The following is a 25,319-nucleotide window of genomic DNA, read 5'->3' as shown; positions in this document are numbered from 1 at the left end:
TTTTAAACGGTTCGGTTTGATTTTATAGTTTGAATCGAATTATACACATCTGTATATGGGATTACTTACTTTTTTTCTCGGTTCTAAATCACCTAATCACATACTTTTATATCATATTATATAGATAAATTGGTAAAATATGTTTATACAAGTAATATTACTCTTTAATGTTATTTTATTACTAAATCAAAATCATCTACGTAATGCAACATGTGCAAACTTATTTATACAATCTTATATAGTAACATCTAATTTAGTGATTTTGAAGTGAAAAAAATAAATAATCACATCACTCAATCGTAATCTGTCACCTCAATTTGTGTTGATAAGTTAATAAAATTTATTTATACACATAATTTTATTCAAATTATCTAATCACATTATGATATATTATCATCGACAAACAAACGATAACACATTAACAATTATACTCATGTTTATTATCATTGTTAATACATATAATAATATTTTTTAAAATAATTATTATAAGTAATATTATATATATAAACAGTATATTAATAGATATAAATAAATTGACGTATTATATATATTTGAATAATATAATTATTTATTTTATATTTAATTTAAAATTATTCAATTATATTATTATCTATCAATTTATTTATATCTATTATCACTCATCCATTCGTACACCAAGAAAACCATAAATCCATCAATCAACCACTTTCCAAACTGATTATTAGCCCATTTAGGAGCATTTCCCATAAGCTCTCAACACATACATTTCAAGAGTAGAGACATATTACCCAGAGTAGAGTCTTTCTTTCTCAAGGCTCTTTCATTTTCTCAACATGTTTTAGAGGCAACCCCGAAATCAAACTGTAATATAATCGGCAAAAGTTTCAGTGTCCAAAGATCAGACTGACCAGTTCATTAATGGCAGGCTTTCAAACATATAGATCACAGTAATGGTCAGTCATCATTGACAAAAGAATATAATGACTGTGTTAAAGCCGATTCCAAATCAATTTTTTTTCTTCTTACCTCACAAATGACTCTCTTGCGGATGCCTTCTGTATTCTCTATCTGCATAATTAGTGCGGCTCGTCTTGTGTCCGTCTTCTACATTATAGTGGTTGTAACTCGACATGTACTCATGTCGCTTCTTTCCTTCCAATTGCCTTTTCACTGGACTCCCAACTTTTCTCTTTCGACTGTTCAACGTAAGGGAAGCATCATCAACCATTTCCCCTGCTTCAGCATTCTCGGTGGATCCCCTTGATGACTGTCCTTTGGTGCCAAAATTGTTGTCATCTCCAGTTTCCACAGGTCTCTTACCATGATCTGAATTCTCATGTGATTTTGACCAGCTTTGCCTGCGCTCCCACTTGATTTTCTCATCCTCAACTGCCAATTCAACACCGTCTTCCAGCTCCCTCCCGATAAGATCATCCTCATCCATACAATCCTTTTTCCTCGTTTCACCTCAAGACTTTTTTCTTTTCTCTAGTGCTGCTGTCACCTTATCTTTGTCAATCATCTTAATAACTTCCCTGGGTGACTGGCTCACAGGACCTTCCCAAGAATCCACTCATTCCTTCCACCAGTCATTCCTTGTTCTTCACCTATCCACTCAATCCCAGATTTAGATTTGTTTTGAACTTCTTCTGTGTTGTCCTTGTGGGACAGTTCCTCAGGATGATCATTATCTTGTAGTCTCTGTATCCACTTTATGGTCAGTAATAACACTACCTATCTCTCCACTTCCATCATCATTATTTCGGTTACCCTGAGATGTTCTTGGTGCAGCTCCATGGTTTTCAAGATGTCGGTGTTCACTTGCTAGACAGGATGACAGTTGCTTTGAAGCCTGTTCCTCACTTAGTGCTGGAGTTTTTGGGGGGCGATAAGTTCACCCTGAACCAGCACTTCCTTAAACTTCACTACCCTGAGATTGGGGCGCTCTGTTTTGCTCATACAGTTCCAGCATTTGAATGCTAACCTCTGCAAATTGCGATAATTCAGAAATTATTCAAGCTGGCATGAAGTTAAGGACACAAAAGGACAGCCTAGACATAACAGTAAGCATCCATGGCACACCATTTGGCATATAAAGCGATGGCTGCTAAATTTTTGACTAAGCAGACAACTGTATTTAATATATTATCAAAGTCTATTTCACAAACTGACATAATCTCATCCCTAAAATTTTGACAAGGTATGGATAGAGGATAGCTACAAACATGACTGGGATAAACTTCCAACAAAACCTCATGGGTCAAATTCTGCAAGCGAACAACTATGAGCAGCATTAGTGCCTTGGAGCTGTTTACAGTCTGCCCCATTGAGTCCATTAATATTTACTATAGAAAATCGGGGAGGAAACCAACCCTCCAATTGGCGTGGGGTGACATCAAATTCTTGCCACCAGACCTTCTTGCCATCAGATGGAAGCTTCACTTTGAGGAACTTGGCAGTAAGGAAAATGACACCTGCCCGCAATATGATGAGGCTTAAATTGCAGGCAGAGTGAGGTCCTCAGCCCGCATGCCGCTTTCCAGTGTGTGAACAAGAGAAACAGAAGGAAGCTAAATAGTAAAACTAAGAAAAACAGCTTATTAAGCATACCCATCATTTACAAAGTTCCACCCAACTTGAGCAAGAGCATTTTGTGCAACCTTGAATTTCTTTATAGCTTCAACAAGGGGCTTATATGGATGATGAACATTGAGGTCAAAGCCCAGAGTGGCAAGTACAACTCTCTCACCAAGTAAAACAAGTTCTTTTTGTTGCTCATATAACTCCTGCAAGTTAACTGTGAATGAATGAATATGCTACCAGAGTTGTAACTACACATGAAACTAAGTAGAAAGACAACCAAGAAATCAAACTAAATATAGAAACAAAAGGTAACAGGGAGATGATTTACCAATGATACAGCTTATAATTAAATCAGAGTGGAGGAATTCAAATATTGTTTTTCTTATTTGATAGAAAACAAAATATTACAATACATACAGTCACAAAGAAGTTGTAAAAGGAAACAAAATAAATCAAATCCTTAAAATACATATTCTATCCTAATTCAGCTTAATATCCTTCCTAATATAACAAAAATACAGCTCAACACTCTTCCCTAAATTGGAGCATATAAATCATACACACTAAGTTTGTTACAAATGAAACTAATTCGAAAATCTTGAAGAGATTTAGTAAGTATGTCAGCTAACTGATCATTTGAACTAACATAACTTGTGGAGATACAATCTGACAGAATCTTTTTTCGAACAAAATGACAATCAATTTCTATATGTTTTGTTCTTTCATGAAATACTAGGTTCAAAAAAATGTGAAGAGCAACTTGATTATCACAAAGTAATAACATCTGTGATATTTTTATAAACTTTAATTCTTGAATCAACTGTTTTAACCAGATAAGCTCACAAGTGACTAAAGCCATAGCACGATATTCTGTTTCTGCGCTAGACCTGACAACATCTTGTTTTTTACTTTTCCATGATATTAGATTTCCTCCAACCAATATACAATATCCATAAGTAGAATGTATGTCTAATGGAGAATCTGCCCAATCAACATCTAAATACCCAACGATCTGAGTATGTATTTTATTATCGTATAACAACCCTTTTCCAAGTGCCTTCTTAATGTACCTGAAAATCCGAATAACTGCATCCTAATGACTGTCACATGAAGACTAAAGAAATTGACTCACAACACTAATAGAAAAAGAAATATTTGATCATGTGATGGTGAGATAATTGAGTTTACCAACCAGTCTTCGATATCTCCCAGGATCTGCAAGTGACTCCCCCTGTCCAGGTAAGAATTTAGTATTAGGGCCCATAGGAGAGTTTATAGGTTTGCAATCTGACACTCCTGTTTCCTTCAGAATATCCAATGCATATTTCCTTTGAGAGATGATAATTCCAGATTTAGACTAAGTGACTTCTATACCAAGAAAGTATCTGAGCGAACCCAAATCTTTGGTTTGAAAGTGACCAAACAGATGCTTCTTTAATTGCTCAATACTCTTCTAATCACTTCCTGTAATAACAATGTGATCAACGTAAACCACTAGATAAATACATTGTCCTTGTGAAGTATGTCTATAGAACATTAAATGGTCAGATTCACTTCGTAACATATCGAATTTTTAGATAACAGTACTAAAGCGACCAAACCAAGCACAGAGACATTGTTTCAAGCCATATAGAGAATGACAGCGCTTACAAACTAATCCAGACTCCCCCTGAGCAATAAAACCAAGAGGTTGCTCCATATAGATCTCTTCTTGTAGTTCACCATGAAGAAATACATTCTTGATATCCAACAGATGTAGAGGCCATTGTCGAATGGCCACCATAGAAACAGTCGAACAAATGACATTTTGGCTACAAGAGAGAAAGTTTCATAATAATCAATGTCATATGTTTGAGTGTATCCTTTAGCGACCAACCGCTCTTTCAGTCTATCAACCTGATCATCACGACCAACTGTAATGGCATAGATTTACCTGCAACCAACCGTTGAGTGACTAGGAAACAATGGAACTAGTTCCTAAGTATTTTTAGCATGTAAAACAATTATCTCATATACCATTGCTTGTTGCCATTCGGGATCAGATAATGTCTCATGAACAGTAGCAGCAATGGATTCAGAGGACAAAGTGGATACAAAAATATAGTATGGTGAAGATAAACGATGATAATTAAGAAAATTATAGATGGGATGAGAATTACGAGTTGAGTGCATACCTTTACGAATAGCAATGAGAAATTGATCATTAGGAGGTGAGACCGCAATAACAAGATTTTGGAGCAGGAAGTGAGGTCACTAGGTCCGGAGGGACTAAATCACCTGAAGGAGAAGCAAAACCATCACCTGTGGAAGAACTAATAGAAGTAAGGTCTGCACTGGAAGAAAGAGGTGATTGTTCTGAGGAGACAAGACAACGTTTAGGCTTAGAGTGTGAATCTAATAAAGGAACAATGTAGGGAACAGGAAAAACTTCTATGATAGGAGAGTTGTCTAGTTGAGAAGAAGACAAAAAATAAAAAGAAGACTAAAAAAATGTAACCACTACAAAAAGGTAGTAGCAATGTGTGTCAGAAGAATAATATCGATAACCCTTCTGAGACGCGAGTATCCAAGGAAGACACATTTAATGGAACGAGCAGACGATTTGTCTCGTCCAAGAGATAAATCATGAACAAAAGCGTACAGCTAAAGACACGAGGTTGAAGAGGAAACCGCGACTAATCAAGATATAAAATAAAGTGAGATATCTGATCCTGCAAAACTGAAGAAGACATTCGATTAATTAAGAAGCAAACAGTAGGAACAACATTGGCCGAAAAACGGAATGGTGCATGACTATGTATCAGTAGGGTACAGGCAGTTTCAATAAGATGCCGATTTTTACATTCAACAATCCCATTTTGCTGCGAAACATGAGCATAAGAGGACTGATATAAAATCCCCTTGGAAGCCATAAATTTAGTAAATGGAGCAGAAAAGTATTCACTTGTATTATCACTACGTAATTTACAAATAGTAGTGGAGAATTGTGTTTTAACTTCAGCACAAAAAAAGATTCAAAAATAAAAAATAATTCAGTTTATTTTTCATTAAAAATAACCAAATGCAACACGAGTAATCATCAATAAATGTAACAAAATATCAAAAACCCAAAACAGACAAGACTCGACTAGGACCCCATATATCTGAACGGACTAACTCAAAGGGCAATGTAACGCGATTATTGACACACTTTGAAAATGATATACGAGTATGTTTTCTAAGCTAACAGGGCTCGCAAGTAAAGAATAATAAATGTGACAAACCAGGTACCATCTTTTGTAGCTTAGATAAACTAGGGTGGTCCAAACGATTGTAAAGAAGGGTCGGAGACTCAATGAGTGCACATGCTATAAAATTAGGTGAACTTAGTCGGTAGAGGCCTTGTGACTTACGTCCTGCGCTAATCTTCTAGCGTATACTCTGGTCCTGTATAAGAACAAAGTCATTAGTAAAGGTAATTGTACAATTTAGGGAATAAGTAAGTTTGCTAATAGAAATAAGATTAAATGGGCAATCAGAGAGATAAAAGACAGACTCCAAAGGCAAGAGAAGGTGAGGGTGGGCACAATTTACTGCCTTTGCATTAACAATAAATCCATTCGCTAATGTTACAGTAGACAATGAAGTAGAATTAGTAAATTGAGAAAATAGATGAAGGTTACTAGATATATGATCAGAGACACCGGAATCGAGGACCCATGGCCCGAAAGAGGAAGAGTGAGTAAGACACACAACCGAATTACCTGAATGAGCAACCGAAGCAACAAAAATGACGATTGTTTTATTATTTGAACTGAAGATAGTCTTTAAGATCAGCACCAGTAAGTGTCAGAGAAGGTGGAGACTGTACTTCAAAGGTGTCAATAGGAGAATCAAATATACTAGTTTGAACAATATTCGTAATGCAAGCTGGACGACCATGAAGCTTATAACATTTGTCCTTGGTGTGACCCCACTTGTTACAATAACTATAATTTAGCCGATTTCTCTGGCTATCACGGTAGTTTGGCTATTGATTCTAAGAGACAAGGACAAATGAGTCAAAATTAGAGGTACTAGAAGATCCAGTCATACTACCTGGGGAAGATAGACGGAATAAACATGCAAAGACTTCATCAAGGGTTGGGACAACACCACTAGCAAGAATTTGATCTCAAACATGAGTAAGGTCAGGACTAATGATAGTCAATGTGAGAACCATAAAAAATTTGTCTCATTAGGCTAAGTTTTTGACTGCACTTTTACTAGCAAGTAATAATAGATTGAATTAAGTCTTCAAGGATGTCATCCGGCCCAGAAAGTCAGACATACTTATTCCTTGTTGTTTTAAAGTAATCAAGATTGATACAACAGAGTATAACTATTAAATATCACTGGTATATAGGAGTTTGGCTTGAGTTCATATATCATTACATGTCCTATAAGCTTTAAAAATAGAATGGAATTGAGGATCAATGGTATTTCATAGCATGCTACATAACAATGCATCAGTCTTAGTCCAGGAAGTTTTATTAGTTATAATATCCTTAGCTTTCTTAGTGAAATGGTCTTCAAGATCCTGTCTCATGCCACATAATTCAACGGATACAACCCATGAGGTATAATTATTGCTTCCTATTAATTTTTCCGTAGTAATTACTGGAAGAAAATTAGAAGGAAAGATCAGAGAACGGAAAAAGGTTTTGAAGAAAAGTAACTACTCAAAGCAACCAGAGGCTAACAAAACTTATCAGACGTCTGCTAGACAGTGAGAGACAACTTCTAAACTTGTCCAGCAATGTGAATAGTGAAGCAGGTTTCTGACAACGTCACTAGCAATGCGTTTAGCAACCAATGGAGGTGAGCCTTCAACAGAAATGATTGTCGGCTCCTTCTAAGTCGATTGATGTCAATGGTGTAATCCCACGTGCACTGGAAAAATAGATTAGATATCACGACCCAAGGAGAAAAAGGGTCGACGCGTGCAACAAATTTCGGCGTTCGATGATAGTAGGGTTACTAGTCCAACAAGAGAGGCGATGTCATCGCACAATCGTCAAAACAAAAGATTGACGATGAAAGATACCGAGAGAATGAGCAACGCGTGGAGGCACATGGGGCTGTGAACGATGAAGATTTGACAACGAGATAATCCCAATCACATTGGTATAAGCACGATCACAAGGAAATGACAGAGGACCAATGACTGGAGAAACAGTTGAAAAAAGGATTTGGATTCGCCAGAAAATGAGTTGAAAACGTCAAAAAAAAATTTAAATGCCTAATCTAGGCTCTGATACCATATAATTAAAACAGAGTGAAGGAATTCAAATATTGTTTTTTTTATTTGATGGAGAACAAAATATTACAATATATACAGTTACAAAGAAGTTGTAAAAGGAAATAAAATAAATCAAATCCCTAAAATACATATTCTATCCTAATACGGTTTGATATCCTTCCTAATATAACAAAAATACAGCTCAACACAGCTATTGGTAATAAAAAGTGGATTCTCAACAAGAATATGCGATCACGAGGAAGGTGATATAATTCTGAAAAAATGAGATATATTTCTGCAAAATCATTGTACATGCAAATGGCTACCAAGGGATGCCAACCTAATGGTGACTATATATCAAAAGCCTTGATTGAAAAGGCAAGATTAACATAGTGAAAAGATTTATGTTCTGTTGGGACAAGAGGAGAAGCAGAAAGGAATTTGATATATAGGAGAGAAAGGACAATGAGGCAAATGACAGCAATTACTCTTAAGTAAACACCAGACTAGAAACAAAAAATATATTGGTGAAAGCAGCTTAGTAAAACACCTTCTGTTGTCCGATCCTCTGGGGTGCAGTGGAGTCCTTTTTATATATAATCTCATAAGAAACAACAATAACATCCTTAAGTGGACGGGGAGTCTCTTCAACTTTCCCAGCAAGAAACATACACACAGTTGCAACGGTCTGCATGATAAATAAATGAAGTTAGGTCCTAGAATATGTCAATATCCAGATTAATCCAAACATACCCTGAATTCAATCAATACGCTATTTTGCCTCAGATTGAAAATTAGAACTATTTCAAAATATTTCTTTTGACCACTCTTACAAGCATAATTAAATCTCCAATGTTTCATCATATTAAAAATCAATTGTTTATAAGAGACAAGGTAGCAACAACCACTTCCACATTCACAAGATACACTAAGGGTATATGAGAGAGACATGTCCCTGTGATTTTATTTTGTTGGTCCCTTGTGTCAATAGCATAGTTGTTAAGGGCAAAAAATGCCTAAAAGTGATTGGAGGTCCTATCGCCTAAGCGAAAAAAGGGAGGCAAAGGTGTTACTTTTGGACCAAAAGCAATTAAAAAAATAATAATAATAGACTAATCACTCAAATACTAAAGCATAATATTTTAGATGAAGTCTTAAAAGCACAAATAAATATTTATAATAACATATGAAAGAATATTATGACTCTTCAATCTATATAAACTTTTATCAAACATGTATTTTAATCAAAATCTAAGTCTACATTTTCATCATTGAAGGTCACATCTTCTTCCTCATCATCAAAGTTTTCACCTTCGATTTCATCCATTTCAACAAAACATTTTTTTTCATAAAAGGATTTGTATTCTAAGACTTCTTTATCCCTAGACATCGACTTGGGGTTAGGCTTAAAAAAAGAAGAGATTTTGACCTTTTTGTTGCAGGCTCAACCCTGCTGATGCAAGAACTTGTAGTAGCTTTTGTAGCATGAGAGAGTTATAAACTCAATTGTCTCAGTTAGAATAATAATTATTAGGTTTGGTTAAAAAGCATGCTTTTCTAGAGCTATTTACTTCTTCTAAATTGCAATAAAAGCGTACTTAAGCTATGCTTTTTCACTTTTGCTTGTCTTGCATATCTAAAGGTGGTGAACCTATTACCTTAAGGAGCTTCTCGCTTATGTACGCTTTTAACAACTATGGTCAAGAAGACTAAAATAATAAAGGCTTCTTAACCTATTATTTTATCTTAAATTAGCAAATCATTTTAATTACTTAATTTAAACCATTACTGTAGTAAACCCAATCGTCTACGTCAAACACAGTTTATATTCCTATCATTTCAAAAGCAACTCACCTAGAAGGCAAAAGACAAGATAAATTTATTTACAAAAAAGGAAGCCTTGAAATTGCTAAATTTATGTATACAATTGCCCAAATCTCTTCTCAAAAAATACCCATTAATATTTTTGCAAAACCACCATACATGGAGTCAACGGAAAGAAATATGGTTAATACTTGTTCAAGATGAAAATCTCAACAAAACAACAAAGATCATCAAGTTGATCTAGCTTTTAAGTAAACCCATATCACAAAAATAAAAAATAAAAATGGACTTGAGTGTACAATTATGCTCCAAAACAATTGTTAATAAAACATGCTTATGACCTCAAATCATATATGAGACACTATGACACAGTAAATAAACCAAGTGAAAACATAAAAATTTAACCACTATAGTGCTACACAACTTTTAGATTACATACAAAAAAAAAACCTGCAATGCTGAACAAATGCATCACATGTAGTCATAAAATTACAAGTAAATAATTGACCATGTTTATCAAGTATTTTGAGAAATTTAGGATAAAATTAAAATACTTGAAAAAAAGCACCGAAAAGAACATCTTTGTACAACTTTCAAAATTGTCCATGCTATCATAAATTTTGCCAACAGTCTCCCAAGCTCAGATGCATATGGAAGGTATTATATAATTTGTTCTTGCAATCTTGTTTGGCTTAAACTTCTCCTTCCCAAAATTCCAAACTTAAACAAAGATAACATCTTTGGAAGCATTATCAAAAACTCACACAAAACAACATTAAAAACTACAACAATATAATATTGGACAATAAGAAATGCCAACAAATTAAGAATTCAGATCAGGTAAAAAAAACAAGGCACCATTGATTTTTTTTTTTTTAAAAAGCCTAAGTCACCCTTCTATCATTTTTGGAATGTGACTGACGAATGAAGAACCGGTGACAAAAGATTACTGCTGTTGCTATAGTTACCTGGGGACTGCAACAAATACTATACAGTCAATCATTTTAAATTTCCTTCAAATCAACAGTCATTCCATTCCAAGCTTAAGGGGGCAAAATATTGATAGAACTTTTACCAGTAAAGTTAAGACTTTGTGCAAGTATAAAAAACTATAGAAATGAAATAAAATGTTAATGTAGTGTTTTTCTACATGTTTGCAAATTAATGATAGTACACACATCATTTGATCTGCAACTTGTGGACTGTTTAAACTCAGGGCTCAAAATTGGAGTAATAAATTGTGCTTAAAATTAGGGCTATTGATATACATGAATGAGTCTCCTGTTAACAGTGTCTTGGAAACATATGTTAAAATTGAGACTGATTCTTGACCTCTAGATCAACCTAACAGTGCACAATAGAAAAAGAGAAATGGTTTTCTAATTTAATTATAAATAATAGGACACACTGGATACACTGCATACCAAAAAAAAGAAAAATCAATTGTTTGCAATACATGCAGCAAAACCGCTCATTGGCAACACAGTGTGCAACTAAAAGACGGCACAGCCCACAGCACCACAAACATGAAGACCTTTCAAATAAATGTCTGTGCAAAGGTATACCTTAACTACCAAACCCCATTGAGACACTATTGAACCATAGTTGTCAAAAGGCGATAAGCGCCAAATGGCGATGAGAGGTCCCATTTCCTAGGTGAAAAAGGTAAGGTGAAAGCATCACTTTCTTACCTAAAGCTATTAAAAATTTCCATTTCCATGAAATTTAAAACGTTTATTTTGCCACGCCAACAATAAAAAATTGATTGGCAACTTCATCAACAATCTCATATCACATCAACATGTTATCATATCTAGACTTCTCTAACACCCATATAAGGGATTAGTGGCTAGCAACCTATCCGACAAACCAAAAAAAACCTATTTGATGACCTTAAATCTCTCAATAACATTAAAACTCATTGACAATCTCTACAGCAACCTTTGAACTCACCATTGACCTCTCGACAACCTTATAACACATTGGTGATCTCTACGACGACCTTAAGCCTTATTGGAGGCCAAAAAAGTTGCCAACAACCTTCAAACCTAGCTGACAATTGCCTAAAACCTATAAAAAAGCCTAAGACTGCATAAAATTGTTAGTAGCCCTCAAATCTACTCAAAGATAGCCTAGATGATAATGAGGCGTGCTTTTCCAATGTCTAAAGCTTCTTCAAATGCATAAAAAAAAGTGCTAAAACTGATCTCTTTTGAACCATTAGTCACCTTGACCATACTCAAGGCTATGGCCACATTGCCTTAAATAAAGCATCGCCTAAGCTTTGATAACTATTTATTGGACCCATCTAGACAACATCATAACAGCTTGTAAACAATTTCAAGTGAAAGCAATGACCATACTTATTGGGTTACTACAAAATGTATAGAATTTTCTGTGTGCAACAGCCCATACTTACTGCACACCATAAAGGTTAAATATCAACACATTGTAAGTCATCAAAACTCACCAGATACCCACTCTTGCTTTCTTTGCAATATAAAATGTAGTAAGTGTGGGCAATTGTGCAACCAATGGCCTGTTCTGCTACATGTACAACAGTTGTAGGTCGTTGTCTGCAGCGACTTGCACTAAAAATTATTCAAAGATTGTTCCAGTTGAGCTTAGGAAAATCCAGTAGTATTCTGACAGGATCAGTATCGTCTACTTGTTTTTTCTCAATCATGTTCTTCATTAACTTTCAATATCTAATGCCATGTGTCAAATTAAAAAATTTAATAGTTCAGATTTAAATTTAAAGAGTACACACTGTTCCATTCACGCTTAAAACACTTTTCCACTTAAATCTATTTCAATCTAAATAACTAGCACATGGAAAGAGTAAACAGATTTTAAGCATAAGTAAAATAGTGTGATAAGTACATTTTTTAAAATTAAATTCAAACCACTTAGTCTTTTATCTGACACATGTAATGAGATGGTTGAAAGGAAAAAATAAAAAAGAGTGGGAATAAAAAAACAAGAAGGGAATCCTTTTCTTTTCAGATGCAGTTCAACCATGGTGACAAAGACAACATCACTAGCAAAATAGGTGGTGCCAACAACATTTATTATAATGGTGATGATGGTCTGCAGAGAGGGTATTTTGAAAAATAGGTCAGTTGGAACCTATCATGTCGCAACATGTGCAGATTATGTGGTCTATCTAACCACAAAACAGGTGTTGCTACACTAGGCAGCCAGTGACACATTGTTTTCTGCACGCGAGGAAGCCATTGATGCATACTACACAGATTACTTATGGAGCCACCAAAATATGTAGTGACCCATTTAAGCATTATAACATCCAAAATCATCTTTCAAACAAGTATATACTATCAAAAACGGCATTCTAAATGCCAAAGACAATTCATGGGGCACATGAGCCTCAAACGAGACATATGACATGAATTTACCATGCAAACCATTTAAACAATATAAGTCAACTATTGATACTCTCATAGATTCATAAATGATCATGCATTGTTTATACAAGTAATCCCTCTGGTACTTCAAGAAAACAGTTTATAGGGGAAAAAAAACCTTCTTAATGTTACGGAGAGCCAACATCTAGTCATTTGTTAGTTCTTAGAGGGAAAAATGTTTAACTGTTGATCCAAATATAATCTTTACCAAACTACTGTTCCCTTGTTTAATAAATTCCTAATACTAACAAGTGTTGCCAGAAAAAAATTCCAAACACTAGAACACACAAAAACCATAGTCATAATATATATACTGGAGCATAGCTTCCTACAGGCTAATTAAGAAATCCTGAACTGGTGTTCCATAAAACTAGTTGCATTCAAGAAGCTAATAAGCCAAAGAGGTCACCCACTCAAGAAGTACAGCTACATTGTAGCTTTCTCTTTTTTTTTTTGGGGTAAATATTGTAGATTTCATTTACTTATTATATTTGTGAGAAATTCACAGAGATAACACTGACAGCTTTACACGCTTGAGACATATGATTTCAAATTTAAAAAACAAGAATAAGACACTGGTTGGCTCAGACATTATATCATGGGTTCCCCAATCACATTCGAATGGGGACTAATTAATTTGAGTTGAAAACTGAGTCAGGTTTTGTTGGTTCATTTCTAAGGATCTTTTTTCTCATTACCGTAGAGTAGGGTTAATAGAATGATTTAAACAGCCTGCTGAAATTAGAATTATAGGAAACTTAATGCCAAGTTAATCTTCTAGTTTAACACTACATATAAAATATTAATTAGACATATTTTCCATAATGTAAACCCTAGGCCTTGTACTTTGTGGATGTTGATATTTTCCATAAAGCACAATATACCTATCAAGATTAGACCAGCCATTATCTGGGTTAAATTATTTCTATACTCATTAAAATCTATGGCTACACATGAAATACGTGATTTCATCGAGTATTATTCCACAGTCCTTAGTTTAAAGTTCAAATTAACAGTAATGGGATTATTGTATTCCACAAGCATAATTGTTTCGGTACCTTAGTAATGCTATTTCAGGTAGTTTCATATAGAACTTTTTGGTTAGCTGTCTATACTGAAGAAAGTAAAAACCAAGAAAGTTTCTAAGAAATTACAGACAACAGCATCTTTGAAGGAACTTATAAAAGGATTTAAAGATACTACTCTAGATAATCAAGACACACAAATTCAACCAGTTGTTACCATTCCAAATGTAATGATGATGATAACAAAGGCATCTAATTGAATTCCATGAAAAATTGCACAAAATAAAAACAAATATTTTTTTAGTCATTAACTTACACTCTCAGCCTCATGCCCAAATCCTGCAAAAATGTACAATATGATTTGCATAGATAGGTCTCCTCCTTCAAATCAATTCCATCTCTTCTTGATGGAGAGCTTTCTTCTATTTCTTTCCTTGAAAAATACCAACAAGCGCCCACTTTCCTCTGGCTTTACTTGAAAATTTCTACTCAATGGACCACTCTCAGATGTCCCATGATGTGAGGATTCCCCAGGTAACATCCCTGCCAAATCTATCTTCCAAATCAAAGGATTGTCCAATCCTGTCTCAGTGCATCACCAGCGTATGTAGAGATGTCAATTGGCCAGGCCAAGTTGGCTCCGACTCAGCCTATTAGGTTAATGGGTCGGGCCAAGCCCGAAGCCCAAACAGTAATGAGCCTTCGGGCTGGGCTGACCCATTGAAATATAAAGGCTCAAGGCTAAGCCCATATAATATCGGGCCTTAATTGGGCCAGGCTGGACTTTAATCAGGTCGGCTTGGCCCATTTAATCTATATTTTAAAAAAAAATTTAAACACAAATTATTTTTAAATTATCAAAACTGAAGACAGTACTCCGAATATTTTATTTATAATCTCTCACTTGTGGCGAAGGAATACCGTGGTTACATGATGAAAAATATTATAAATTAATAACATAGTACAAATAAATTAATTTACATACTGTATAAATTACAAAACATAAATAAAATATATCTACTATATAACATTTATCTATTCATCTTCTACATCCAAATCTCTTAATTATTTAAAGACATCTTCTGCCATATGATTCTGTAATTTGAAATCAGCTTTGACCTAATCTTTCATACACATTATCGCTTCGACCATATTTGGATGTAAATTGAATTGTCTATCATCCAACATGTGTCCACCTATACTACAAGCGGATTCCGATGCTACAGTTGACATCGGAGGTGTTAGTAGAGCTCCGGCCATGGCTACAAGCACAGGAAAAGTTTCTGCTTTATCTTTCTACCATGTCAAAACATCTAGTTTTTCAACATTATATCTTTGAACAATTTCAAAATCATGGTCAATATTGATATAATTATAAAATTGACTATAATTTGTACTTTGACTAGCAGTTTGTTCGCCTTTGTGCAACAGAGACCATATGCGTAACTTTTTTTTACCTGAACTACCAGAACTTACCTCTGGTGCAAAACCTTGTCCAGTTTTTCTATATTTTTGTTCATAAATATTATACATATCAAATAAAAACTCTTGAACATATTCAACAGAATTTACATTGCTATTAATTGACAAATTTTCATTAATAATATCAAATAAATTTTGTAATCCATTAGTTTTTGCCCTAAGATCTAAAATAGTAGTTGTAAAACAAAGTAAAGGAATTTCACTCCAATATTTTTAAAATTTTTGTTCCATTTGCATACATATATTTTGAAAAGTATGATGAGAGTGATGATACCTATGCTATAGAACAAGTTGTTGGCTAATACACACCTGAGCAATGATCTGTGGTTGTCTTTAATGGCTCTAATAAGTTCATTAAAGTCATAACTATTTCCCAATCTTGATCTGTAAAAAAAATAAGATCTTGCGAATCTTTTGGTTGGGTATTGAAGTATCGTGTTATAGGAACTTCATACCCTTCGCATGCTTTCAACATGAGATATGATGAATTCCACCTAGTTTTAATATCTATTTTTAATTTTTTTCTTCTTAACCCTATTGATCTACATAATTGATGATATGCTTGTACCCGTGATGGAGATGATGAAATGTATGCAATGACATATCTAATTACTTTTAAATATTTTTTTCTGAGCTCAAACCTTCTTGAGCGATTAAATTAATAATATGACATGCACACCTAACATGAAATAATTTTTCATTAAATGGAGAAGATAAATGATTATATATATATTTAATAATTTTATCGTTATTTTTAGCATTATCAAAAGTAATTAAAAAAATAGAATTATTAATTTTATATTCCTAAAAAATATTTGCTAATGTACGATAAATTGTAAGATCATCATACAGATATTCTAAATTTAATAATTTTTTTGCGTAATTGTCAATCAGAATTAATATAAATGGTAGTTATATAAATATACTCTATATGTTGATTTATAGCAGTCCATAAATCAGAAGTTATTGAAATAACACCATTAAAATTACTTAATTCTCCAATAATTTTTATTTTCATTAATTCATAATTTCTCAATATATCCGACCTAAAAGTTGACCTATGAATTCTTCTAAATGCTGGTTGAATACTATTTTGCATCATCCATTCTAAAATTCCATATTCTGCATAACAAATAGGTTGATCAGAAGCAACTACGTACCTGTCATGTAATCTCACATATTTCATTCGATCGTACATAAAATCGACATTTCTCTCATATGTTCGGAACTGCTTGGACCTCCTACTGAAGTGGCATCTGGACCAACGGATTGCAATCTGGTGAATACAATTTGTTTTTGTCTTTTAAGCTCACATGCAATTTTTTTATAGTAATCAGTAACATGTCAACGAAGATGTCCCGTCGCATTTGCACTTGTACATGTTAAACAAAAACCACAATGTTTATATACTGCTCGACGAATTAATTTTTCGTCTATTGTTTCCTCTATTCTATTGAAGTGCTCTCATATCATTGACGTTTGTTTTCTTTCTCTCTATCGAATAATGCGAACCTGTACCTATACCACTTTCACCCGTTGGTACTCCATCTATTTCATTTTGTGTATCATCAATAATATCATCAGCACCAATATAATGATATTCAAATAGATTGAATTCATTTGATATTGGATTCATCTGTAATATTTTGTAATAATAAAATTATAATAAAATAAGATTAAAAATATAATAAAATAATTGAGATTGAGAGTTTCAAAAATTTGTAATTGAAAGTGAAAATGAAAAATTGCATAGGTTTTTATAGAGAAAAATAAATTAATTAAAAAATTTAAAAAAAAAATTAAGTAACGGCTACTGGCTAGTAGTTGTTGGAGCACTGGCTTCTGCCACAAGGCAGGTTGCTTCTGCCATTTCGCAGAAGAATCTTCTGCCAAGTGGCAGAATCAACTTTTTCTATTTGGAAGACGCAGATTTCTGCTTTTGCACAAAAGCAAGAAAAAAAATTAAAATTTTTATTTTTATTTTATAAACAGTGTTGGGTCAGTCCGTAGGTCCAGTTGGACACTCTACAGTGTTAGACTGGGTTTTGTTGTACCCGAATTTTTTTCATGTTTCGAATTGAACCTCCATTTGGCCGACCCAATTGATGTGTCTATATATTCTTGTTAGTTGTTGTATGATTCTGACTCTTTTTTGTTAATTGTATTTCGAAGAGTGTAGTACCATACGCTTAGACACGTCAATTAGGTCAGGTTGAATGGAGGCTCGACTTGAAGCACAAAAAAAATTCACGCATGAAAAAACCCGGCCTAGCACTGTAAAATGTCGAGCCAAGCTTAGGCTTTAATATTAGACCTATAGGCTGACTCGCTCCGCCCTGACACTGTTTATAAAATAAAAATAAAAATTTTTATTTTTTTTCTTTCTGCTTCTACTGCCTTACGGCAGAAGCAGAATCTGCTTCTACTACCTTGCGGCAAGTTGATTCTGCCACTTTACAGAAGATTCTTCTGCCACTTGGCAGAAGGCAAAAGTTGCTCTCGCCTAGCAAAAGCCAAAACGGTTGGCGTCAGTAGTGGTTGCTTTATTTTTTTTAATTAAGTTATTTTTTCTCTATAAATACCTATTCAATTTTTCATTTTCACTTTCAATTACAATTACAAATTTCTCAAACTCTCAATCTAAATTATTTTATTATATTTTTAATCTCATTTTATTTAAATTTTATCAATACAACATATTACAAATGGATTTAATATCAAATGAATTCAATCTATTTGTATATTATCATATCGGTGTTGATGATATTATCAATGATGCACAAAATGGAATAGGTGGAGCACTAACGGGTGAGTGGTACAGGTACAGGTTTGCATTATGCAACAGAGGAAAAAAAAACAAACGTCAATGATATGGGAACACTTCGATAGAATAGAAGAAACTATAGATGAAAAATTAATTCATCGAGCAGTATGTAAACATTGTGGTTTTTGTTTAATATGTGCAAGTACAAATGGAACTATAATACCCTCAGGTACGTTTCAAGGGTATTTGTGTCTTTTAATCCTACTTTGAGACATCTCCAATGACAAAACATTTCTCAACTTCAAAATCATCATTTATAACATAGATCCAAGGAACCAAACGCCTAAAACATGCAACATATCAAGGATGATACCCCTTACCTTGTTTCAAGTCAAATCTTTGCAAATTGGGTCCCTCCTTCTTGTTTTGTTTTCTTTATCACCAAAATCATCTTAAATCAACACCAAAACATACTAATATATTCATATAACATGCATCTAATACATAGATAAACATAGGTAAAAGGAAAAGGAAGAGATCTTTTGGTTACCAAGACTCCCAAAGTGCTTAGTCTTTTTTTCCTTCTTTATCTATCTTCCAAACCTTTCCAAATCACTTACTTTCTTTCAAAAAACACAGTAAAGAAAAGAAGAAACTGTCTTCTCTGGAAGAGACTGAAAAATGATGAAAAAAGTGTAAAGATTACCTTTCTTTGAGTTTTCTTTCTATATATATCTATTTACATATTCTGCAGGACATGTTGAGAGCTTGTTGCCTGGATCATAAAGCATCATGGGTAGAAACGTTGCCCTTGGTAGAGTTTACTTACAATAATAGCTACTAGACAACTATCCAAATGGCCCCATATGAAACATTATATGGTAGGAGGTGTCGTTCTCCTCTTTACTAAGATGAGATAGGAGAAAAAGATATGCTATCCAGATCCCTTGGGCCTGAATTGACCCACTAAATGATTGATGATGTCCAATTGATCAGGCAGAGAATAAAACAGGCCTAGGATCGACAGAAAAGCTATGCAAGTCGTCGACGTCGAGACTTGGAATTCAATGTAAGTGAATTTGTATTTGTAAAGGTTGCCCCATTCAAGCATTTGATGAGATTCGAAAAGAAAGGAAAACTAGCTCCTAGTTTTATTAGTCTATATGAGATAATTGAGAGAGTTAGTAAAGTGTCTTACAGATTGGTCTTACCAGTGAGTATGGACCAAATTCATTATGTATTTCATGTCTCATTGTTAAGGAAATATCTTGGTGATCATTCTCAGATCGTGAATACAGATGATATTAAGTTATCAAAAGACTTAAGTTATGAAGAAAGACCGATTCAGATACTTGACAGAAGAATTAAGCAACTAAAGAACCGACAGACTCCTCTAGTAAGTCTTATGGAGAAACCAGAAGATAGAGGAGACTACTTGGGAAATAGAGCAAACCATGAAAAAGAAGCATCCAGAGTTGTTTTTATAAATTTCGAGGACGAAATTCTTGTGAGGAGAGAAGAGTTGTAATACCCTCAAGTACGTTTCAGGGGCATTTGTGTCTTTTAATCCTACTTTGAGACATTTCTAACTTTAAATTTATATGTTGAAATGTGTGTGTGTGTGTGTGTGTGTGTGTGTGTGTGTGTGTGTTACAAACCAATTACAAAGAAAAACAAAGCTTTATATATATTAATATATTCAAAAATATGTAAATAGATATATATAGAAAGAAAAGTCAAAGAAAGACAATCTTTACACTTTTTCCATCATTTTCCCGTCTCTTCCAGAGGAGGTAGTTTCTTCCTTTCTTTGTTGTGTTTTTTGAAGGAAAGTAAGTGATTTGGAAGAGTTTGGAAGATAGATAAGGAAGGAAAAGAAGAGTAAACACTTTGAGAGCCTTGGTAACCAAAAGATCTTTTCCTTTTCCCTTTACCTATGTTTATCTATATATTGGATGCATGTTATATGAATATATTAGTATGTTTTGGTGTTGATTTAAGGTGATTTCGGTGATAAAAAAAGTAAAACAAGAAGGAGGGAGCCAACTTGCAAAGATTTGGCTTGAAACAAGGTAAGGGGTATCATCCTTGATATATTACATGTTTTAGACTTTTGGTTCCTTGGATCTATGTTATAAATGATGATTTTGAAGTTGAGAAATGTTGTTTTGCCATTTGAGATGTCTATGTGTGGGATTTTGTTCATGGTAAAAAGTTGCGTAAAATTTATAGTTTTGCCACTGACTTCGTCCCTTGTTTTGGCTGCCTTACCTGATGAATTATGAGTTCTATTATATCTTGTTGGAAAGCTCTTTGCATCCTCTTTCCAATGATATATAGCTTGTATGAATTAGAAATCATTTGGACTGTTAAATATTATATGAACCACAACGGCTGATTTACCAAATAAACAGAGGAGTCCGTTTTTGTCACTGATTTCATCTTACGTTTTGACTACCTTATCTAATGAATTATGAGTGTTATTATAGCTTGTTGGAAAGCTCTCTGAATTCTCTTTTCAATGATATATAACTTGTATAAATTGAGTATCATTTGAATTGTTAAATATTGTATGAACCACAAAGGCTGCTTTCCCAAATAAACATAAGACTCCGTTTTTGTCACTGATTTCATCTCACGTTTTGACTATCTTATCTAATGAATTATGAGTGCTATTATGGCTTATTGGAAAGCTCTTTGAATCCTCTTTTCAATGATATATAGCTTGTATGAATTAGAAATCATTTGGACTGTGAAATTGTATAAAACAGAAGGCTACCCTGTCAAATGAACAGGACTGTGAACAGTATTTCACAGTTTTGGAAAAGAAAAGAAAGGAAAGGAAAGGAAAGAAAGAAGAGAAAAAAGAAAAGAAGAAGAAAAGAAAGAAAAAAACAAGAAAAGGAATTTGAGGGTCAAAATTTATAGGTCGTCCCAAAAATATAGTCCGGTGAATTATGAATAAATTTATATGGAAGCAAGATTAGCAAGATATAAAACACGCATGCATGCTATGAACTATGAGGGGACACTTTACACTACACCGCCGGCAGTCAGGCACGTCCGCAGTAGGACATAGACCCCTAGTTAGGTCCGCTCGCAGTATAGCTCAATTCAGAATCAGAAATAGTGTAGTGAAAGAAAGAAAGAGAGCTCGAACTTAAAAAAGTGTTAAATCTCTATAGTTAACTTCCAGAAAGTATCAAATAGACACCAAATATGACAAAATATGACCCAAATAGTAAATAATAAACTAGATTACCCCTTCAATCTTTTATAGAGGTTAAGATGTGAAGTTGAGCCCCGAGAGTGAGTTAGAATAGAAAAGAAAATAGTTTACCTGATTCTTTCCCCTTACTGAGTGTTCTTATCACTCACTTTCTTTTTTTTCATGATTACAGGTACAAGTGATCGAGGTAACTGCGAGGCATGGTCCGATCAACGTAGGTAGATCCGGTTGGGGCAGATTATCTCTAATTTATATTACATGCATACAATGACATATTCTTGTCGACTTTTGACCTTTTTGAAATGATTGTACAGTTATATATGATTACTCCCTGTTTTTAGACGCTTTCAGATAAATTTTCACATGAGTACATACATCTTTTGGTTTGCTTCCAGATTTTCAGTTTTTGAAAATAATTTCTAAACACTTTTAGTGATACATTCATGTTAAAATATTTTAAAAGAAAATAAAATATAGACGCTCTGGATATTAATTTGTAACATTTCTCCTTCGGTGGATAGTAATTTTAGGGAGGGATGTTACAGGGACGGGACATTTTCGTCGACATGTTACTGATTACTGTAAAAAAATTTCACGTAAACTTAGAGAACAAAAACAAATTGCATTCACCAGATTGCAATTCGTTGGTCCAGATGCCACTTCAACAGGAGGTCCGAATAGTTCCGAACATATAGGAGAAATATCGACTTTTACGTATGATCAAATGAAGATGCGAGATTACACGGTCAGGTACGTAATTACTTCTGATCAACCTTTTAGTTATGCAGAAGATGAAATTTTAGAATGGATGATGCAAAATAGTATTCAACCGATATTTAGAAGAATTTCTAGGTTAACTCTTAAATCAGATATACTGAGAAATTATGAATTAATGAAAATAAAAATTATTGGAGAATTAACTTTAATAGTGTTATTTCAATAACTTCTAATTTATGGACTATTATAAATCAACATATAGGGTATCTTTGTGCAACCGCCCATCTTATTAATTCTAATTGACAATTATGCGAAAAAATTATTAAATTTAGAATATCTGCATGATGATCTTACAATTTATTGTGCATTAGCAAATATTTTTGAGAAATATAAAATTAATAATTCTATTTTTTCAATTATTTTTGATAATACTAAAAATAATGATAAAGTTATTAAATATATGTATAATCATTTATCTCTTCCATTTAATGAAAAATTATTTCATGTTAGGTATGCATATCATATTATTAATTTAATCACTCTAGAACACTTAAGCTTGACAAAAAAATTTAGAAATAATTAGACATGTCATTACATACATTTCATCATCCCTATTACGGATACAAGTATATCATTAATTATGTAAATCAATGGGGTTAAGAAGGAAAAAATTAAAAATAGATATTAAAACTAGGTAGAATTCAACATATCTCATGTTGAAAGCATGTGAAGGGTATAAAATTCCTATAACACGATACTTCAATACCCAATCAAAAGATTTGTAAGATCATATTTTTTTTACAGATCAAGATTGAAAAATAGCTATGACTTTAATGAAATTGTTAGAGACATTGACGACAGCCACAGATCATTGTTCAGGTGTATTATCCAACAACTTGTTCTATAATATATAGTATGATATAAATAAGTGATATTTTTAAAGAACATAGGTCTCATCACTCTTATCATACTTTTCAAAATATATGTATGCAAATGAAAAAAAAATTTTAAAACTATGATTCTTTTACTTTATTCTGTAGCTACTGTTTTAGATCCTAAGACAAAAACTAATAGATTACAAAATTTATTTGATGTTATTAATAAAAATTTGTCAATTAATAGCAATGTAAATTCTGTTAAATATGTTCAAGATTTTTTACTTGATATATATATATAATATTTATGAACAAAAATATTAAAAAACTGAACAAAGTTTTATACCAGAGGTAAATTCTGATAGTTCAAATTAAAAAAAGTCACGCATATAATCTCTACAATGCAAAGGTAAATAAACTACTAGTCAAAGTACAAATTATAGTCAATTTTATAATTATATCAATATTGGCCATTATCCTGAAATTGTTCAAAGATATAATGTTGAAAAACTAGATGTTTTGGCATGGTGGAAAGACAAGGGAAAAACTTTTCTTGTGCTTGCAGTCATGTCCTAAGATCTACTAACACCTCCGATGTCAACTGTAACATCGGAATCCGCTTTTAGTGCAGATGAATGCGTGTTGGATGATAGACAATTCAATTTACATCCAAATATGGTCGAAGCGATAATATGCATGAAGAATCAGGTTAAAACTGATTTCAAATTACAGAATCGTGTGACAGAAGATGTCTTTGAAGAATTCAGAAATTTGGATATAGAAGATGAGTAGATAAATGTTATATAATAGATATATTTTATTTATATTTTGTAATTTATACAGTATGTAAATTAATTTATTTATACTATGTTATCAATTTATAATTTTTTTATCATGTGTCCACGGTATTCTCCCACCACAAGTGAAAGATTATAAATAAAATATTTAAGGTACTACCCTCGGTTTTAATAATTGAAAAATAATTTGTGTTTAAAAATTTTAATTAAAATTTTTTTTAAAATATTGATTAAATAGATCGGGTCAGACTGATTAAACCCCGACCCAACCCAATTACAGCTCGTTATTATATGGGTCGGGCCTTGAGCCTTTATATTTCAATAAGCTAACCCACCCTGAAAGCCCATTATTGTTTAGCAGTCTGGCCCAATCTGGCCCATTACCCTAATGAGTCGAGTTGGAGCCAACCTGACCCGTTGACACCTCTATATATATATATATAGCCAAGCAAATTTTTTTAACAGTGTAATTAAAAAAGAGAAAGGTAGAACAACTAATTAGGATTTGTAACACAAACATCTCTGTAGCAAAATACAGCACGCAACTAATCATTGTAACCCTTCTCACATTGTTAACTGATCCAAGATCCAAACACAGAAAGACCAAGAATTTGAACACCTACCCCAAGATAAACTAGTACAGAAGCCACTAGTGACAAAATGTCTGTACGTTAAACCCAACATTGATATTTCCCAACAAATCTTAAACACAAAACAGCTTTTCCCCCTATATTAACAAGCTTACGAGTTCAGTAATACGCATTAAAAACATATGCCATCACAATCCTCCAAATTTCCCAAAAACGCCACCGTTTCAGCTCGAAATTCACATCCCCAAAACGCCCACGCCCGTGCCCTAATTTCCCTCCCAGAGTTCAAAATAGAAATCTATACCGTCTTTTCTTCAATGAATAAAATTAGCACTTTCAATTTAAAGCTCCCAATCACGCTTACTAACACTTCCCACATAAAAATACTATCATTAAGAGTATTTAAAAAAAATATATAAGAAACAAATAAACAAATTACAAAAATAAATAAATAAAAGGGGAGTAAGTTTATTTAGAGCTTACATCCAGAGTTTCGGAGAGGAAACACCTGGAAATTGAGAAGGATTGTTTATAATTTTACGGGGCGCCATTTTTTGAGGGAAAAGGGCGAAAAGAGAAAGAAAAGCGTTGAAAGAGATAGAGAGAGGAGGAGGAGGAGGAGGGGAACGTTCCTATGGGGGCTGCGGCCTCGATGGAGAAGAGGATCTCTTAAGAGTGTGAACATCGCTTCAGGACTCTTTCACCAAGAGGGGAGAGAGAGAGATCGACCGCTGCTCAAGAGACCAGAAACAAGAAACAAGAAACAAGA

At 33.5% G+C, this 25,319-nt stretch overlaps 1 protein-coding gene and 1 pseudogene across 7 annotated transcripts; both read right to left on the bottom strand.

The window, feature by feature from the left end:
- Positions 1 to 669: 669 nt before the first annotated feature.
- Positions 670 to 1,776, bottom strand: LOC123226802 (annotated as a pseudogene).
- Positions 670 to 25,319, bottom strand: LOC123228405 (cyclin-T1-3-like). Of its 7 annotated transcripts, XM_044653807.1 has the most exons (7): positions 25,183 to 25,313; positions 25,034 to 25,058; positions 8,373 to 8,510; positions 3,755 to 3,793; positions 2,590 to 2,765; positions 2,352 to 2,473; positions 670 to 1,965 (listed from the first exon to the last, which is right to left on the bottom strand). In XM_044653807.1, the coding sequence occupies exons 1-7, from the start codon at positions 25,233 to 25,235 to the stop codon at positions 1,895 to 1,897; spliced, it is 624 nt and encodes a 207-aa protein (XP_044509742.1). In that variant the 5' UTR covers positions 25,236 to 25,313; the 3' UTR covers positions 670 to 1,894. The 7 variants fall into 7 exon arrangements, 5 of the variants coding, with proteins under 5 accessions (XP_044509742.1, XP_044509744.1, XP_044509743.1 ...); XM_044653809.1 differs by lacking the exon at positions 3,755 to 3,793 and adding an exon at positions 5,955 to 5,988 and having other exon boundaries at positions 25,034 to 25,319; XM_044653808.1 differs by having other exon boundaries at positions 3,751 to 3,793; positions 25,034 to 25,319.

Source organism: Mangifera indica, chromosome 10 (assembly GCF_011075055.1).
Source record: "Mangifera indica cultivar Alphonso chromosome 10, CATAS_Mindica_2.1, whole genome shotgun sequence".
NCBI classification, from domain to species: domain Eukaryota; kingdom Viridiplantae; phylum Streptophyta; class Magnoliopsida; order Sapindales; family Anacardiaceae; genus Mangifera; species Mangifera indica.
The sequence above is the reverse complement of the archived record's forward strand: the minus strand, read 5'-3'. Positions and strand labels throughout refer to the sequence as shown.

Coding starts and splice junctions, on each gene's coding strand:
- LOC123228405 (XM_044653807.1), bottom strand. CDS start 25,235: ATGTTCACACTCTTAAGAGATCCTCTTCTCCATCGAGGCCGCAGCCCC. Junction 8,511..25,033: donor TCCTCTCCGAAACTCTGGAT/GTAAGCTCTAAA, acceptor TTTATCATGCAG/ACCGTTGCAACTGTGTGTAT. Junction 2,474..2,589: donor TGGAACTTTGTAAATGATGG/GTATGCTTAATA, acceptor CTGCAATTTAAG/CCTCATCATATTGCGGGCAG.